This window comes from Penicillium digitatum, chromosome 1, assembly GCF_016767815.1.
Source record: "Penicillium digitatum chromosome 1, complete sequence".
NCBI classification, from domain to species: Eukaryota; Fungi; Ascomycota; class Eurotiomycetes; order Eurotiales; family Aspergillaceae; genus Penicillium; species Penicillium digitatum.
This window is the reverse complement of record NC_089384.1, coordinates 6505720-6518581: the sequence shown is the minus strand read 5'-3', so window position 1 is coordinate 6518581 and position 12862 is coordinate 6505720. Positions and strand designations below refer to the sequence as shown.

At 49.1% G+C, this 12862-nt stretch overlaps 5 protein-coding genes across 5 annotated transcripts; 2 read left to right on the top strand and 3 right to left on the bottom strand.

Annotated features, from left to right (window-relative positions):
- Window positions 1-1167: 1167 nt before the first annotated feature.
- On the top strand, window positions 1168-1533 carry Pdw03_4580 (Ankyrin-1; the record flags this gene model as incomplete). Its single annotated transcript, XM_066100780.1, has 1 exon — window positions 1168-1533. One exon carries the CDS (start codon window positions 1168-1170, stop codon window positions 1531-1533), a length of 366 nt encoding a protein of 121 aa, XP_065956180.1.
- A 188-nt stretch (window positions 1534-1721) lies between these two features.
- Window positions 1722-2384, top strand: Pdw03_4579 (Ankyrin-1; the record flags this gene model as incomplete). The annotated part of the gene is made up of 1 exon (XM_014675517.1): window positions 1722-2384. The coding sequence occupies one exon, from the start codon at window positions 1722-1724 to the stop codon at window positions 2382-2384; it is 663 nt and encodes a 220-aa protein (XP_014531003.1).
- Window positions 2385-2563: 179 nt separating this feature from the next.
- Pdw03_4578 (putative transcription factor with C2H2 and Zn(2)-Cys(6) DNA binding) lies at window positions 2564-4855 on the bottom strand (the record flags this gene model as incomplete). Its single annotated transcript, XM_066100779.1, has 7 exons — window positions 2564-2943; window positions 2999-3285; window positions 3337-3446; window positions 3511-3820; window positions 4064-4570; window positions 4624-4678; window positions 4744-4855. 7 exons carry the CDS (start codon window positions 4853-4855, stop codon window positions 2564-2566), a joined length of 1761 nt encoding a protein of 586 aa, XP_065956179.1.
- Window positions 4856-5218: 363 nt separating this feature from the next.
- Pdw03_4577 (Cytochrome P450, E-class, group I) lies at window positions 5219-6911 on the bottom strand (the record flags this gene model as incomplete). Its single annotated transcript, XM_014675518.2, has 3 exons — window positions 5219-5536; window positions 5616-5904; window positions 5959-6911. The coding sequence occupies 3 exons, from the start codon at window positions 6909-6911 to the stop codon at window positions 5219-5221; spliced, it is 1560 nt and encodes a 519-aa protein (XP_014531004.2).
- A 1439-nt stretch (window positions 6912-8350) lies between these two features.
- Pdw03_4576 (Eisosome protein 1) lies at window positions 8351-11107 on the bottom strand (the record flags this gene model as incomplete). Its single annotated transcript, XM_014675519.2, has 4 exons — window positions 8351-9375; window positions 9429-10859; window positions 10923-11006; window positions 11062-11107. The coding sequence occupies 4 exons, from the start codon at window positions 11105-11107 to the stop codon at window positions 8351-8353; spliced, it is 2586 nt and encodes an 861-aa protein (XP_014531005.2).
- Between the last annotated feature and the right edge of the window lie 1755 nt (window positions 11108-12862).

Genomic DNA, 12862 nt, shown 5'->3' with positions numbered 1-12862 from the left:
AATAGGACTGGTTATAATCGGTGTTTTGTTCGGTCCTCGCTATGGAGATATCCCGTCCTGTGCGGGGATTGGTGGATGTTTTGCAGAACACATACCAGATCAGGCAATTTTCCATAATGTCTCATGTCTCAAGAGGGTCGTGAAGGTGCGGGGGGATGGTTTTTGACCAGGCCGCGATGCACTTTTATGTCTTTAATTGATGCTTGGTAGAAAAGTGACAGTGGTAGAATCGAAGAAGATGGCCAACTGAATGGTTTGTCTGTGCTGCGTGGTCGAAGAAGAAGAATAGGGACGACTCGTAAACGTGTTCCACCTAAGCCAACAGATATTCTGGATCTGTTGAAATTCAAAAGACGTCAAGTCCCCTTTCTGGTGTCTGTTTGAGGAGAATTGCTCTTTATGGCACCGGCGACAAGCCAAAGGATCCACAGGAGTCTCCCCGTCGGATTTGCACATCTTTCGATCCGCCCCATGATCAAGAAGCAACTTGACTACTTCCCATACCGATGCCAGTACTGCTAGGGGAAGAGGTGTGTTATCATCGGCCTTCTTCACAATGTACTCTGCTCCATGTTTCAATCACAATTGAACTGTCCCAACCATCTCTTTTGATGCTCCGTATGTCATGGCATGCAGCAAAGTTTGGCCATACGAGTCCAGCACATTAATGTCAGCTCCATGGGCCAGGATCGGCTTCACAGGATGCTTGTTGTCGATTTTGTAGATGGGGTTTGGCTCTTCGCTATCTCCAATGTCCCCCTCTGCACCATAGCTCAACAGAAGCTCCATAGATTTGTGGATGAATGAAACACAGGTTTCATTATTGAGGTTCTCAGGTTGGGACTCGTGTATTGGACGTCGTTGAAGATATCTTGGGGGTTGATATGATCTAGCAGTCGAATCCTATACCACTTCGAACACATTCCTCTGCGGCAATTAGCAAGATGGGAGACTATCCCCCAACGGGTACCAAGAATTGTGAAAAAGAACTAGAGGACACCATAGTAGCAGAATATCTGGTGCATGATATATGGAGTACGTTAGAGGTCGTCTCCGTTGCCGTGTGTGTGGATGATTGTTGGCCAGAGGCTGGGAAATTCGCTCTTTACCACCACTTCGCTGTCAGTGACTGATTCTCTCGTTTACTACCATCCACGACAGAACGTTATGTCTCTTCTCGCACTGTCAAGTGAATTGTTGATCATTATTCTAGCAGAATTGGAGGTTGAAGATGTGATATCAGTCCTCGAAACCCATCCCGATCTCTATCAGATCTCATTCCACAGCCTCCGCAGTCGTCGTTTGGATCTTAGACCGTACTGCACATCCGGGGATATCTTCAGAGTTCGATTGTTACTTCAACCAGGTGCGGATGCCGATAATAGTTCATTCCACTTCGGAACGCCTCTTTCCGACGCCGCGGCAAATGGCCGCGAGGAAGTCGTCAAATTACTGCTTGAACATGGGGCCCGAGTGGACCACGAACTCCATTTCAAACATCAACCTCTCCATGTTGCCGCAAAGAAGGGATAATTTACCATCGTGAAACTGATACTGGATAGCGGCGCTGATGTTAACAGCACGGATCTTTGCGGGCCCACCCCTGTCGTTGCAACCATCTCATCCAAGGGTGAATACTCTTACAACAGTGGAGGGCCGTGGAAAAGACGTGGTCTCTGTCTACACAGAAACCCCAAACGCCCTTCAGCTACTACGATACGATGAAGCTACTTCTTGATTCCGGTGCTGATACCCACATTGCCGATCAATTCTCCCAGTACACAGCACTACACACGGCCGTGTTGAAGTATCCCCATTTGCAACAGGATGCTGTTCATTTGCTGATTGAATACGGGGCCAATCCGAATGCTCAAATTCGGCACGGTGCAACTCCGTTACATTTGGTTGATGCCGCCAATCCAGCTTACGACTGTCGATCTATCGAGATGGCCAGAATCCTCCTTGATCACGGTGCGGATGTCAACGCACAGAACTGGGACGAACGAACACCATTACACATCGCAGCATCTGGTGGTACGCAAGCAGAAACACTCGCTGCAATGTATCTCGCCCACAATGCCAATGTCAATGCAACTGACTTTTATGGGATCACACCACTCCATTTGGCAGTCTCGAAAAAAAAATCACGCGCCAATATCCGAATCGTAGAGCTGTTGTTGAAATCGGGTGCTGATGTGAATGCGAGGTCCGTTAAGGGTCGGACACCTCTACATTTGGCAGTTGATGCTCACGCACCGAACGAAGTGTTCGAATGGCTTTTCGAGCATGGGGCAGACTGGAACAGTTCAAATGGAGAAACCAGCCTTGATACGCCGTTGAAAAAGATGAAAGAACGCATGGGGGATACTAGGACGTCTTTTTGATTCAAATCATGCCTTTTCTCTAGCTTAATCTACATCTGTAGCTGACAAAATTCCTGGTCATCTGGGCTTTTTGCAATTTCAAGTAGGCCCCTAACGATTCTTGAGATTCCCTTTTCTAGACCATCAAGGATATATCCAAGGACACTCGACTAGCCTTCAGGCTCTGTTCTGCTGGCTGTTTACCTATTCAAGCTCAAGTTTTCCACTGCCAGCATCAAATCTCCAACCGGGCCCATACCCGTTTGATCAAAAGTAGCAAATGCACCGCGAGAGGAGCCGTCAGACAATCCCTCGACAAGGCCCGACCATTCCGTGGGTGAGAAATATGATAATTCGAGAGAGACGCGTGCCAAGACGGCGAACTCATTAGCGTAATGCATAAATCCATCTTGCTCATCGGCTATATGGCTCGAATCTCTCGATGCTCGCTTATTCAGGTCTTGCTGTTGATTCAATTTCCAAGCGACCTCCCACCGGTCGAGTGCCTTCCCTAGCGGGTTTTCAGAAAGAGGAAGGGTGTACAGTGAGGATCTTTGATGAAATATGAGACCGTGGATTGCTGTGTCTCGAGAGTTAATTGAACGACCTGCGAACAAGGTCGAAGAAGAGCTCACCTGTAGCGATCGTGAATAAATTCAGCTCGCTAGCACCGTCCAAGAAGTTCGTGCTTTGGGTTGGAGTCTCATTGCATAACCTGCGAACGGAATCCACAAGAGAAAGATTCTTCTCCGGCAGTCCAGGGTTTGACTGGACAGCAGTTAGGAAGTCGGCAGAAGAGGATGCTTGAAACCATGACTCTGGAGATGTCAAATCAATCTGCATCTCCTGGAGAACCATTCGTGGGAATGAATTATGTAAAATCACGAAAGCCGAGTCTAGAAGAAATACATAGTTGCACATTCTGTGTTTGAATTAGCATCTGACTAGCAAGCTTAATTTTCCTTGAACACACCTATTGACTTCTTCTCTTTGAATCCACGCTCGCCAATCGGAATCGCTAAATTTTGAGGTAATGGGTCGGTGACTCTGTCTAGCCCTTGAAAGTCCCATTTCACGTGTTGCCTGCAAATAATTAAACACTAAGTTGTAAAACGAAATTGCAGGCTATTTGATAGACAGTACGTACGGACACGAATTTCGTAAATTGATCACGCTGGATGCGGATTTTTGCTTCATTGCTCCCTTCCCACTTTTGCATAATACAAATCAGATAGGTGGCTTGCAAAGTGCTGATTTGAGTTCGATGGCCTTGATCTGCATCTTTGGCCCTAGTTGCTACGGTCGAGAACATAGGCTGCGAGAACACAACAGCTTCTGTAATGTCAAGGATTGACCTTGCAATATGGCGATCGGCCTTATATGGGGATATACAGCCTCCCATGAGGACCATGTTTGCAAGAAGGAGAGGCGAACAGGATTCGATTCTGAATGTAGGCCTGTGGAAAATTAGACAGTGAGGATGCCAGCGGTCCCAAAAAATATCAACGAAATGGAGGATATTCTCTGGCGAGAAGAATGACATGATATCAGCCACATGTACGCTCCGTTCTGATTTATCATCACAGAAAGGGAGAAGCATGTCCCAAATGTGACAGGACTGAAGCCTTAAGGCATCATTCACAGGGTCTCCCCTTGTGGGACTGTCAGATCTAGTAGATGGTGCTCTGTCCCCATCTGACCATCGATAGTCCCCACCCCGAAGACAGGAATTTGGGCTCATGGGAGAGGTCACCTCTTCAGAGGCACTGCGGTCGTGTTGGTCATCTGCCACGAACAAGCGATTGCAGTTATACGCTTCATTGATTCCAGCGGCACGAGTAAACTTCAAGAGAAAGTTAAACCGGCACCTACCAGCAACGCCCAATTTAGTTCTCAACTGTTGGCCGTGGATAGTTGGCTTTTGCTGGGCTTCGGAAGCGCCAGGAACATCGAGCCCGCTAATGCCACCATGATCATCTACCGCGCTCACAGAAGTTTGTGGATATCTTTCGCTCTTCTGAATATATGTGCATTCAGATTCTTGAAGAGTGCACTCAGCACAAGGGTTTCCTTGGTTACAGGCGCGTTTGCGCTCTGTGCAACGATCACACGCACGCTTTCTCTTTCCAGATCGAGCACGCTGAGGAACTTGGTTGCCAGTTGCTAAAAGAGATGTGCAATTCTTCCAGTGACGGCGAAGGGTATCACTGTCAATCCGTCAAATGGCCGAGCTATCAACTTAAAGTTGGCCTAACTTTACCTGCGTGTGAATTCGGAACCACAGAACTCGCAGAAATGTGGTTTCTTGTCAACATCTACCAGTGAAAGATTTGGTGGTTAACAACAACAAAAAGGACAGTGAAAAAGAGTTTGATCGTACGGGTTGATTTGTGTCTCTTGAGGTGTTGGATCTTTCCAAAGGTTTGGGAGCAAACAGAGCACTGAAAAGGTACAGAGTTCACTTGGCCATTTGAGGAAGTTTGAGACTTCATTTTCAAGGAAGCCCACGAATTTCTTGTGTTTAAGTCCACATTTGAAAATGTAGATCCTAAGCTTTGGGGTGATGTAAATGGAGAAAGAGAAAAGGCTTGGGGTGCTGGTGATGATGATGCGCATGTCACATGTTCTGGGGTATTTTAACCATTCAAAACACACACACGTGTCTACAAGCCCTGAAATGTGCATAAATATGCGATCTGCATACATAACTCTGTATTCATACAGTAACCTACTATAGCCTCATACCAAATGCGTAGGATCGTCTTTGGTGCCTTCACATAGTCTTTACTCATATTTACATTCCGATTTCTTAGCCAGTATCTTCATACACACTTTTGAATAACATGAGACATGCATCAGGGTTTTGCTGAAATTCTACATTGAAAGGATCCCTCCATTTCCCCAATCCCCGAGCTGCGGATCCGGACGTGGTCATCTTGAGAGATCGGATGAAACTCGAACTGGCTGACCAATGTAGTCACGGTCTTTAAGATATTGGTCATGGCAAGATTTCGACCAATGCACATGCGGTGTCCGATACTGAATGGGATGAGGAACCGACTCTGGTTGGACTCGTCTTTTTCCAGCCATCTATCCGGTCGAAATACCGCGTGATCTTCACCCCAGATCTCTGGATTGTGATGGAGAACATAGTTTGATATGCAGACATTTGTCTGTTTTCATAGATTCAAAGGTCAGTATTGTGGATTGAAGACAACCCCCTGAACAGTTAGAAGGGTAGCCAAAACTTACACCGCATGGTATGTCAAATTCTCCAACTCTCGCTCCACCTGGTGACCCAACACGTCGCCACAGCGGCATGGTAAACACTGGATTCAGACGGAAATTCTCCTTCACGCATGCCATGGTGTATGGCAAAGAAGCCTCTAGTCCCTTGATGGGGTAGGAGCTATCTTTATCTTGTAGTGGTTGGAGGGTACTAGCTACCTCGGCGGCAACGGCAGCACATATCTCAGGGTTGTGGATGAGGTGCCAAAAGAGAAGTGTCAAGGTGCCAGAGGTTGAATGAGAGCCTGCTACCCTGGTACGAGTAAGTACATAATGAAAGATTTCCAAGTGGTAGGGAGATCCTCACAGCATAGCAAATGCCTCTGAATTGATTTCTTGCTCGGTGAGACTAGCACCAGTTTCAACGTCTTTCGCAGTCACAAGGCTTTGGAGCAGATCTCGACGGTCGGATGCATTGTTGATCTTGTTGCTAACACACTCGGAGCACGTGGCTTTGAGGTTATTTCTGCTCTTTCCTAGTTTTCTCATCCACGAAACGGGCGACCATCGCGCTAGGAACGTTGACAGGGCCTGGAAGGGAAGTTCACCAACTACGCAGGATAAGAGAATGTGGTCGTTGATTGCGTGTATTTCATCTGCTTCTCCTCTGACTTGGGCATTAAAAGGTCGACTGAAGGCGACCTCGCCCAGGATATCAAGGACGAAGTACGAGATGGTAGACTTCAGGTCGAAGACCTCTTCGGTCTGTGCAAATTTATTGAGTTTGTTGAGTAAGATCTTTATGTGGCCATTGATGAGAGGCTCGAAATTCTCGACAGATGCTTGTGAGAATCCGTGGGCTAGTTGTCGTCGACGAAGGGAATGGACCTGTTCTTGTTCAGCGGGTGGTCTGATCAAATCGGGAGGTGCCTTTTTTACATCTTCATCCCTGCCCCCAAATAGATTGGGGTTAAATGCCGTAAATGCATCATAAAACTCCGTCTTTCCCATTTTCCTACCTCCCTTGTAGATTGGGGCGATAGCTTCACCATCCCAGAAATGGAGATGGTTAGGACCGATTCGGACGACGGGGCCATACTGCTGGTGCAGCTCAACTAGCTTCTCGTGAAGAACTAGTTTGTAAACGTAATATGCCCTCCAGAGGCTCGTCAACGAAGCTATTTTTGGGCCGGGGTATTGCGAAAGGGGATGGAAATATAATATGTAGGATATGTATACCACGAGCAGAAGACCGATGACCAGGCTGGTTATTTGGACCGGTCCCAGAACGGGGAGTGCGACAAGTGATACTTCGAACATTTTATAGAAAAATATAAGGGGCACAGAAGATAGGAATCCAAGAGCCCATCTTTGACCTACAAGTCGAATTTATATCAAGCAAAAACGGAACTGCCGTGACTACCATCCAGGTCGAGGTTCCCCACACTTTTGAAGCCGCGGAATTTCCCACCATGATACACTGTACATTTATTATCCCGACTTAAAAAGACATACACGATCTGCATAAAATGCTATACCTCAATGAGCCAATTGGCCTTGACGTATTGGAGATGTGAACTCTTCCGTTTTCGTTCCCGGAATCCCGCGCCAAGTAACCCCAACTCATCCCGCAATTAGCGTGGATCTCCCGCACCAAAAATTCACTTCATTTTGGTTGTCATCCCACTTCATACCAGCGTAATTCGAGATAAGTAACAAAAGTCTCTGCAGTCAGATCTCCGTACCAATGAGCCTAGTTTTCCAGATAGACTTAACACGTTCATTGGTATGTTCACTGGAACCCCAAATGCGGCATTTGATCCCGAGTTGTCCAAGAGGGGGCGAGTGTGGGGAAATCCCGCGGTGCACTTATGAACCGTCAAGGACCGTCCTCCATTCCAATGGAACATAGTACCCCCGCACATAATCCATATCCGACATGTCTTCAGAGTCGTAGACAGTCACTCCCCTGCAGCTAAATAAGAACTTAGCCCCGTTCGTCCCTTCCATGGAGGCTTCCGAGAAATTCCAAGAACATCACTCACACCAAAAAAAGAACTGAACTGATTTCCGCCTCGCAGGGAGTAGGCGGAAAAAAACCCCCCCCACATTCCCACCCCATTGGCTAAGAAGCGCCTGCTTATAGTGAGGCTAGACATATGCAACAGCCTCCCACCGCCTCCTCCCCCGAATCCCCGGGCCTCGAAATTCTGGAGGATGCAAGAGACACCGTGAACTGGGTCTCTGCAAATGCGAATGCTTTCCCCGGCTAACTTTGGGTTGAAGGAGGGAAGTCCCGCCTACGGTCTCTTTGCATGGGGATGCGGATGAGTTGGTTGGGTTTAAACAGAGTGTTGCTGTCGTTAAGAGCTTAAGAGGGACTTGGGGCAGGTGTTTCGATGGAGGGAGTTGAGGGACAGGGATATGGGTTTGAGGTGAAGGTGGTTATTGATGGGGAAGGGGATGGGGATGAGGCTGTGGCTGTGGCTGATACACTTAGATGGGGTATGGCTCATCGTGAAAGACATGATCAATGATGTTGCCAGGGTTTCAATAAAGACATGGTTGATTAGATCGTGTACATACGAAGCACCGAAAATTACTAGCAAAGTAAGCAATCCCAACCCCAAGACCCCCCAGACCCCCGATTTCAAGGTCCAAAAAGCGCCTGTAAATTATCCGTAAGATCCAAAAATAGCAAAATCGTACATCAAGGCAACGTTTCAAATAGACACACACATCTACGTTCAACATAAGAATCACAGATTCTCAGAGAATCTCGATTCCCTTCTCCCGTTCAACGTCTCACCAATAGTGGGTGGCACAGGAAGAATCTGTCCGAGAGTACTATCCTGCAGACTCTGGATGTCACCGCCGCCGACATCCTTGGAGGAAGATTGAATTCCCGAGTCACGACGGGAGTCACCATTGTTCGACCCATCAGGGCTACCGGAGACGGCCCTGAGGAACGTCCTGCTCAGACGATTCCTCTTCTTGCCGTTCCCATTCTGCCTGGTAGAGTTGGACAAAGAATCGGCACTGTGAATCTTGGCCACATCCAAGTCGTTGCTGTAGTAGCTCGAAGATCTATTGTAGGTTGGGATGAATTCACCCACGACCACAGGGTGTGAGCCAAGTGCTGCACCGCGGGGCTCGTCGCGGCCGGTTAGACTGGCGCCGCCTTGGAAGGCGGGTTCGTTGTCAGTGTTCAAGTCCGGGCCAGGCTGGTGGGGATAGATGGGGACTGGGCCACTGGATCGGCGAACAAGACGGTCACGGAACCAGTTCTTGAGCTTGGTGTCGGCGCGTGGGCTTGTCACAGGTGGTGTGAAGTAGTGCACAACCGTAGGACCTGAGGCAGCTGCATCTCGCTGCTCGATCGGGGGGGGCTCAGTCTGGCTTCGTGTCGGCTGCCGTGAGATTGCGGCGGGCCGGTCGTTTTCATCGGACCGGGAAGGTTCTGCCTCTGGGACTGAGGACGTGGCTGCAACAAGTGTAGCGGGACCGGCTGTCTCCGTGACAATAGAATCTTCGTCTGGGATGGTGACCGTCGAGACATTGTGATCTGTTCCAAGCGAAGCTTGCTCGGGAATACTGTCCGTTGAGTCGTTGTTGTACGGGGCTGCAGTAGGAGCCGGCTCTACTACAGCTACCTGGGAAATAGGTGAGACAGCTTGAGCCTCTTCAGTCTCTGATTTCTCAACCCGAGCTCGTTTACCCTTCTTTCTCCACAAGAAGAATTTGGGAACCTTGCTCTCGGATTTGCTGTCGCGCTTCCTTGCCCCTAGTTCCTTGATCAGATGACACATTAAAAGAGGAAAAGACAGCACAACGAACCTTTTTGTTGCTTCTCCAACTCCTTCACCTCAGCTTCGCGCTGACGCTCCACAGCAGCATGTCTCTGCTCCTCCTCAGCATCCAGACGGGCTTCAATATCGTGGGCTCTCCGTAGCTCGGCATTCTCGGTAATCTCGTCGAGAGTAGGCTGGAGGCGAGACCGAGCAACAGCGTCGATGTCGGCCTGTTCCATATACTTTTGGCCGCCGATATTTACTCGATTGTCCTGAGTAGTAGCTGCTTCAAAATCTTCTGCCTCCCGTCGCACGCGTTCCTGGGCAACTTCATCCCATCCCTTCTGTACCGAAGGGGGAGCGCGACCAGTGTTGGCATAAACTTGCGCCTCCATGTCCTGGAGGGTTCGGTCCACATTGCGGCGGGCAGCTTGCATGAGAAGTTCACGATCCTTTGTCTTTCGGACATCCACTTGGTCCAACTTGGTCCGCAGGCTGGTCATCTGGCTCCGTATTTGCCGCGACTGCTCTGCGTCGATCTGAGAGGCATCCGCGTCGCTCGAAGTTCGTTTGCGGCGAGTGGTCAAGCGCGACCGTTGTGGTGGAGGCGCGGTGCCATAGTATTGCTGGTACTCTGCATTTTCATCTTGCATAAGTGCCAGCTTCTCAGCGGCTCGCTTTTGCGCTGCTTCTTGTAGGGCGATTGCGCGCCGGACAGCAGCCCCATCCACGGTGGATACAGTCTTGCGGTAGCCAAGTTGACTTTGTCCTTTTTGGGCCGCTAGGATGGCGGGGGACTGGCCTGGTTGTTTCTTGGTACTGGTGACTCTGTACATGTCCTTGGCCATGGATATGGCAGCAGCGCGTTGCGAGTTTTTGTAATTTTGTTCCTCAATTTCGCATTGGACAGGTGGCGACGAAGTATACAGCCTCGGATTCGTGCTAGCGGCATGTTGGATCCGGCTTGCTTCTAAAGCGGGATCTAAGTGGTCCAGGGGGCCTTCCTCTTGTACGCGAGCATGTCGCGACGCGCCAGCGGCTGAACGGCCATATGATGATTCAGAGGTGACCCCTGGATCACTGGGTGCTGAGTCGGCTCTCTTGCGGGAGAGTGTATAAGCGCCCGACGCTGCCTGGAGCGCCTTTTCATTCGGGTTGCCACCGACGGCTGTGTGGTGGTAGCGATCGGTCACCGAGCTGCCACGCCTGTGGCCAGCGGATGTAGGGGCCTGGTCCACCGAGGCTCTCTTTTCCCGCACGGCGATCATAGCAGCTCCCAGTCCCTCCGTACTATGCCCGGTAGCAGGTTGGGGTTGCTGGGGTGGAGCGTAGTCCTTCACGCATAGGGCTGCCTTCTCCGCGGCAGGCTGTCTAGTCGGGGGACGCCATACTTCAACAGGTTTGCGGTTCGCGTGTGCGAGAGCGGAGGCCGCGGAGGCGTGGCTGAGGTTTGGAGCACCGCTGCCGGCGCGTGAGCCTGCCGCAAGGCGCATTGTCAGCTGGGGTGTATTCGTCTATCGTCTCGAGGGATGAAACTCACTTAAGTGTTGGGAATTTGTTGCAGTCGGGGCGCGCAAAGATGCCCTACGTTCAGGATGTGTCACATACAGAGCAGCTGTCGCGGCTATCTCACGTGAGGTTAGCGATCCGACCGTAGATTGGATGCACGATCATCTTACCGTCATCTGCTAGCCGGGACTGGCGAGTCACTTGCACAGTTGCCATGATTTAGGAACTGCAACAAAGACAGATAAAACATAAGTCATGGGGAATGAAAAAAAAAGAGGATAGCAGAGAACAAAACTATATGATGTGGAATGGAAGTCCGGAAAGCTTCTTTCATCCCCGTGACGTCGATTGGAAAGCCATTGCATCATCGCCTTGGGGGATTGGGGGGATTTTAAGATTTTTTTTGTGGGGAACCTCGATCTGTCCCGGAGCTACGGAGTGCTTCGAGCTCCATGGGCGCTAGGCAAAGATCTAAGTGGAGTGACGATTCCGCTTTTGAACGAGCGGAGGCCCATTTTTCGGTGGTGACGTGAGGACTTGAATCATTGTCTGAACGAATCCTGATCTACATCGTTTGATCTCGTTCTACGTTATAGATACCCCAATCCTCCACGTTGCAGGATTGAAATCGTGACGATAACACTCAGCTATACTAAGTGATCGGGCAGTGGTGTACCAAGGGGTCCTTGAGAGCCTTAATCAGGCACCATTGCCAAGGATTTGATCAACCACACAGTGATTTTAGCTGCATTTCATTGAAGTGGTCTAGATTAATGCAGAGACTTGAAAAGTCATGCACTCCCCCATCAAACATGCCGATGTAGTATTCCGGTGTATGCATTTCACGCTTCGATCTAATTCTCACGGCTAAGACATGGAGTCCAATGGATCATGACTCAGGACCCCGCACAACGTACCACCAGTCCTAGTATTGCTCCTAGTCACCGCCACTTACTATTGATAGGACATATGAATGTACTATAGGCCTGCACTTTGCACAGTATTAACCCTGTGCTATAAACGAGTTACCGCTGTTTCCGACTTGCGAGCGGCGGCTGGATATCTCATAGAGTTATCCAGCAGCAGATAACGAAAAGGCCCATCGCTTAAGAGATTTACATCTCATTGTACCATACTACACATTTTCATCGTGCCAATTTTCTGCCAATTTTCTGCCAATTTTCTGCCAATTTTCTGCCAATTTTAACCCAACCCTGGGAATAATGGGACCATCGGGATAGGAAACGGGTGACCCATCAAAAATTTCCACAGGAGTAGAATAGATACATTTTGATGGCACTCATTCTCATTTGAAGTCCACGATGGTGTACTCGGGGACATGACTATTGTACACATCGTCCCAAATCAAGTGTCATTAAGTAATGATCGGACTACCAGAGAGGAGAGAGGAGTTGTTGTCGACTATTAAACAGGAAGCTACCTATAACTATAGCTAGAGTGGGGGGCTTGGTAATCAAGCCACCAAGGCAAAAAGGACGTCTCAACATTCTAACTATGTGAGCATTTTTTTAGGCGACGCCACTACTGAGGTAGATCCTGAAGCGATTCGTCTGGTTGAATCAATCCTTAAACAAACCCCCATCATGCGCCACAAATTGCACCATCCATTCCGCATGGCCCTGAAGCTACGCCAGCCTTTCTTGGCAGATACTAGTCTTACCGAATTTATGGATCGAGACCATTCTTCGTCATTCATGGAAACATCTGCTTCGACGTTCTCTGTTTGCCTGGGGCACTGAGCGAGATTATCGGGGTTTGATTTTTATACAGGCGCGGATACAGATGGAGAATCAGGAATGTACGGAGAGGGTAGCAGAGGAACGGTTAGTTATAGAATGAATATCAGGTATCATCCATTCGAGCTTCTCTCTGAACTCTATACGTGAGCCGTGTTTCAGTATCTAGCTAGCGATGTGAAGAACCAGGAACTGAACTGAAAGATCATATAAT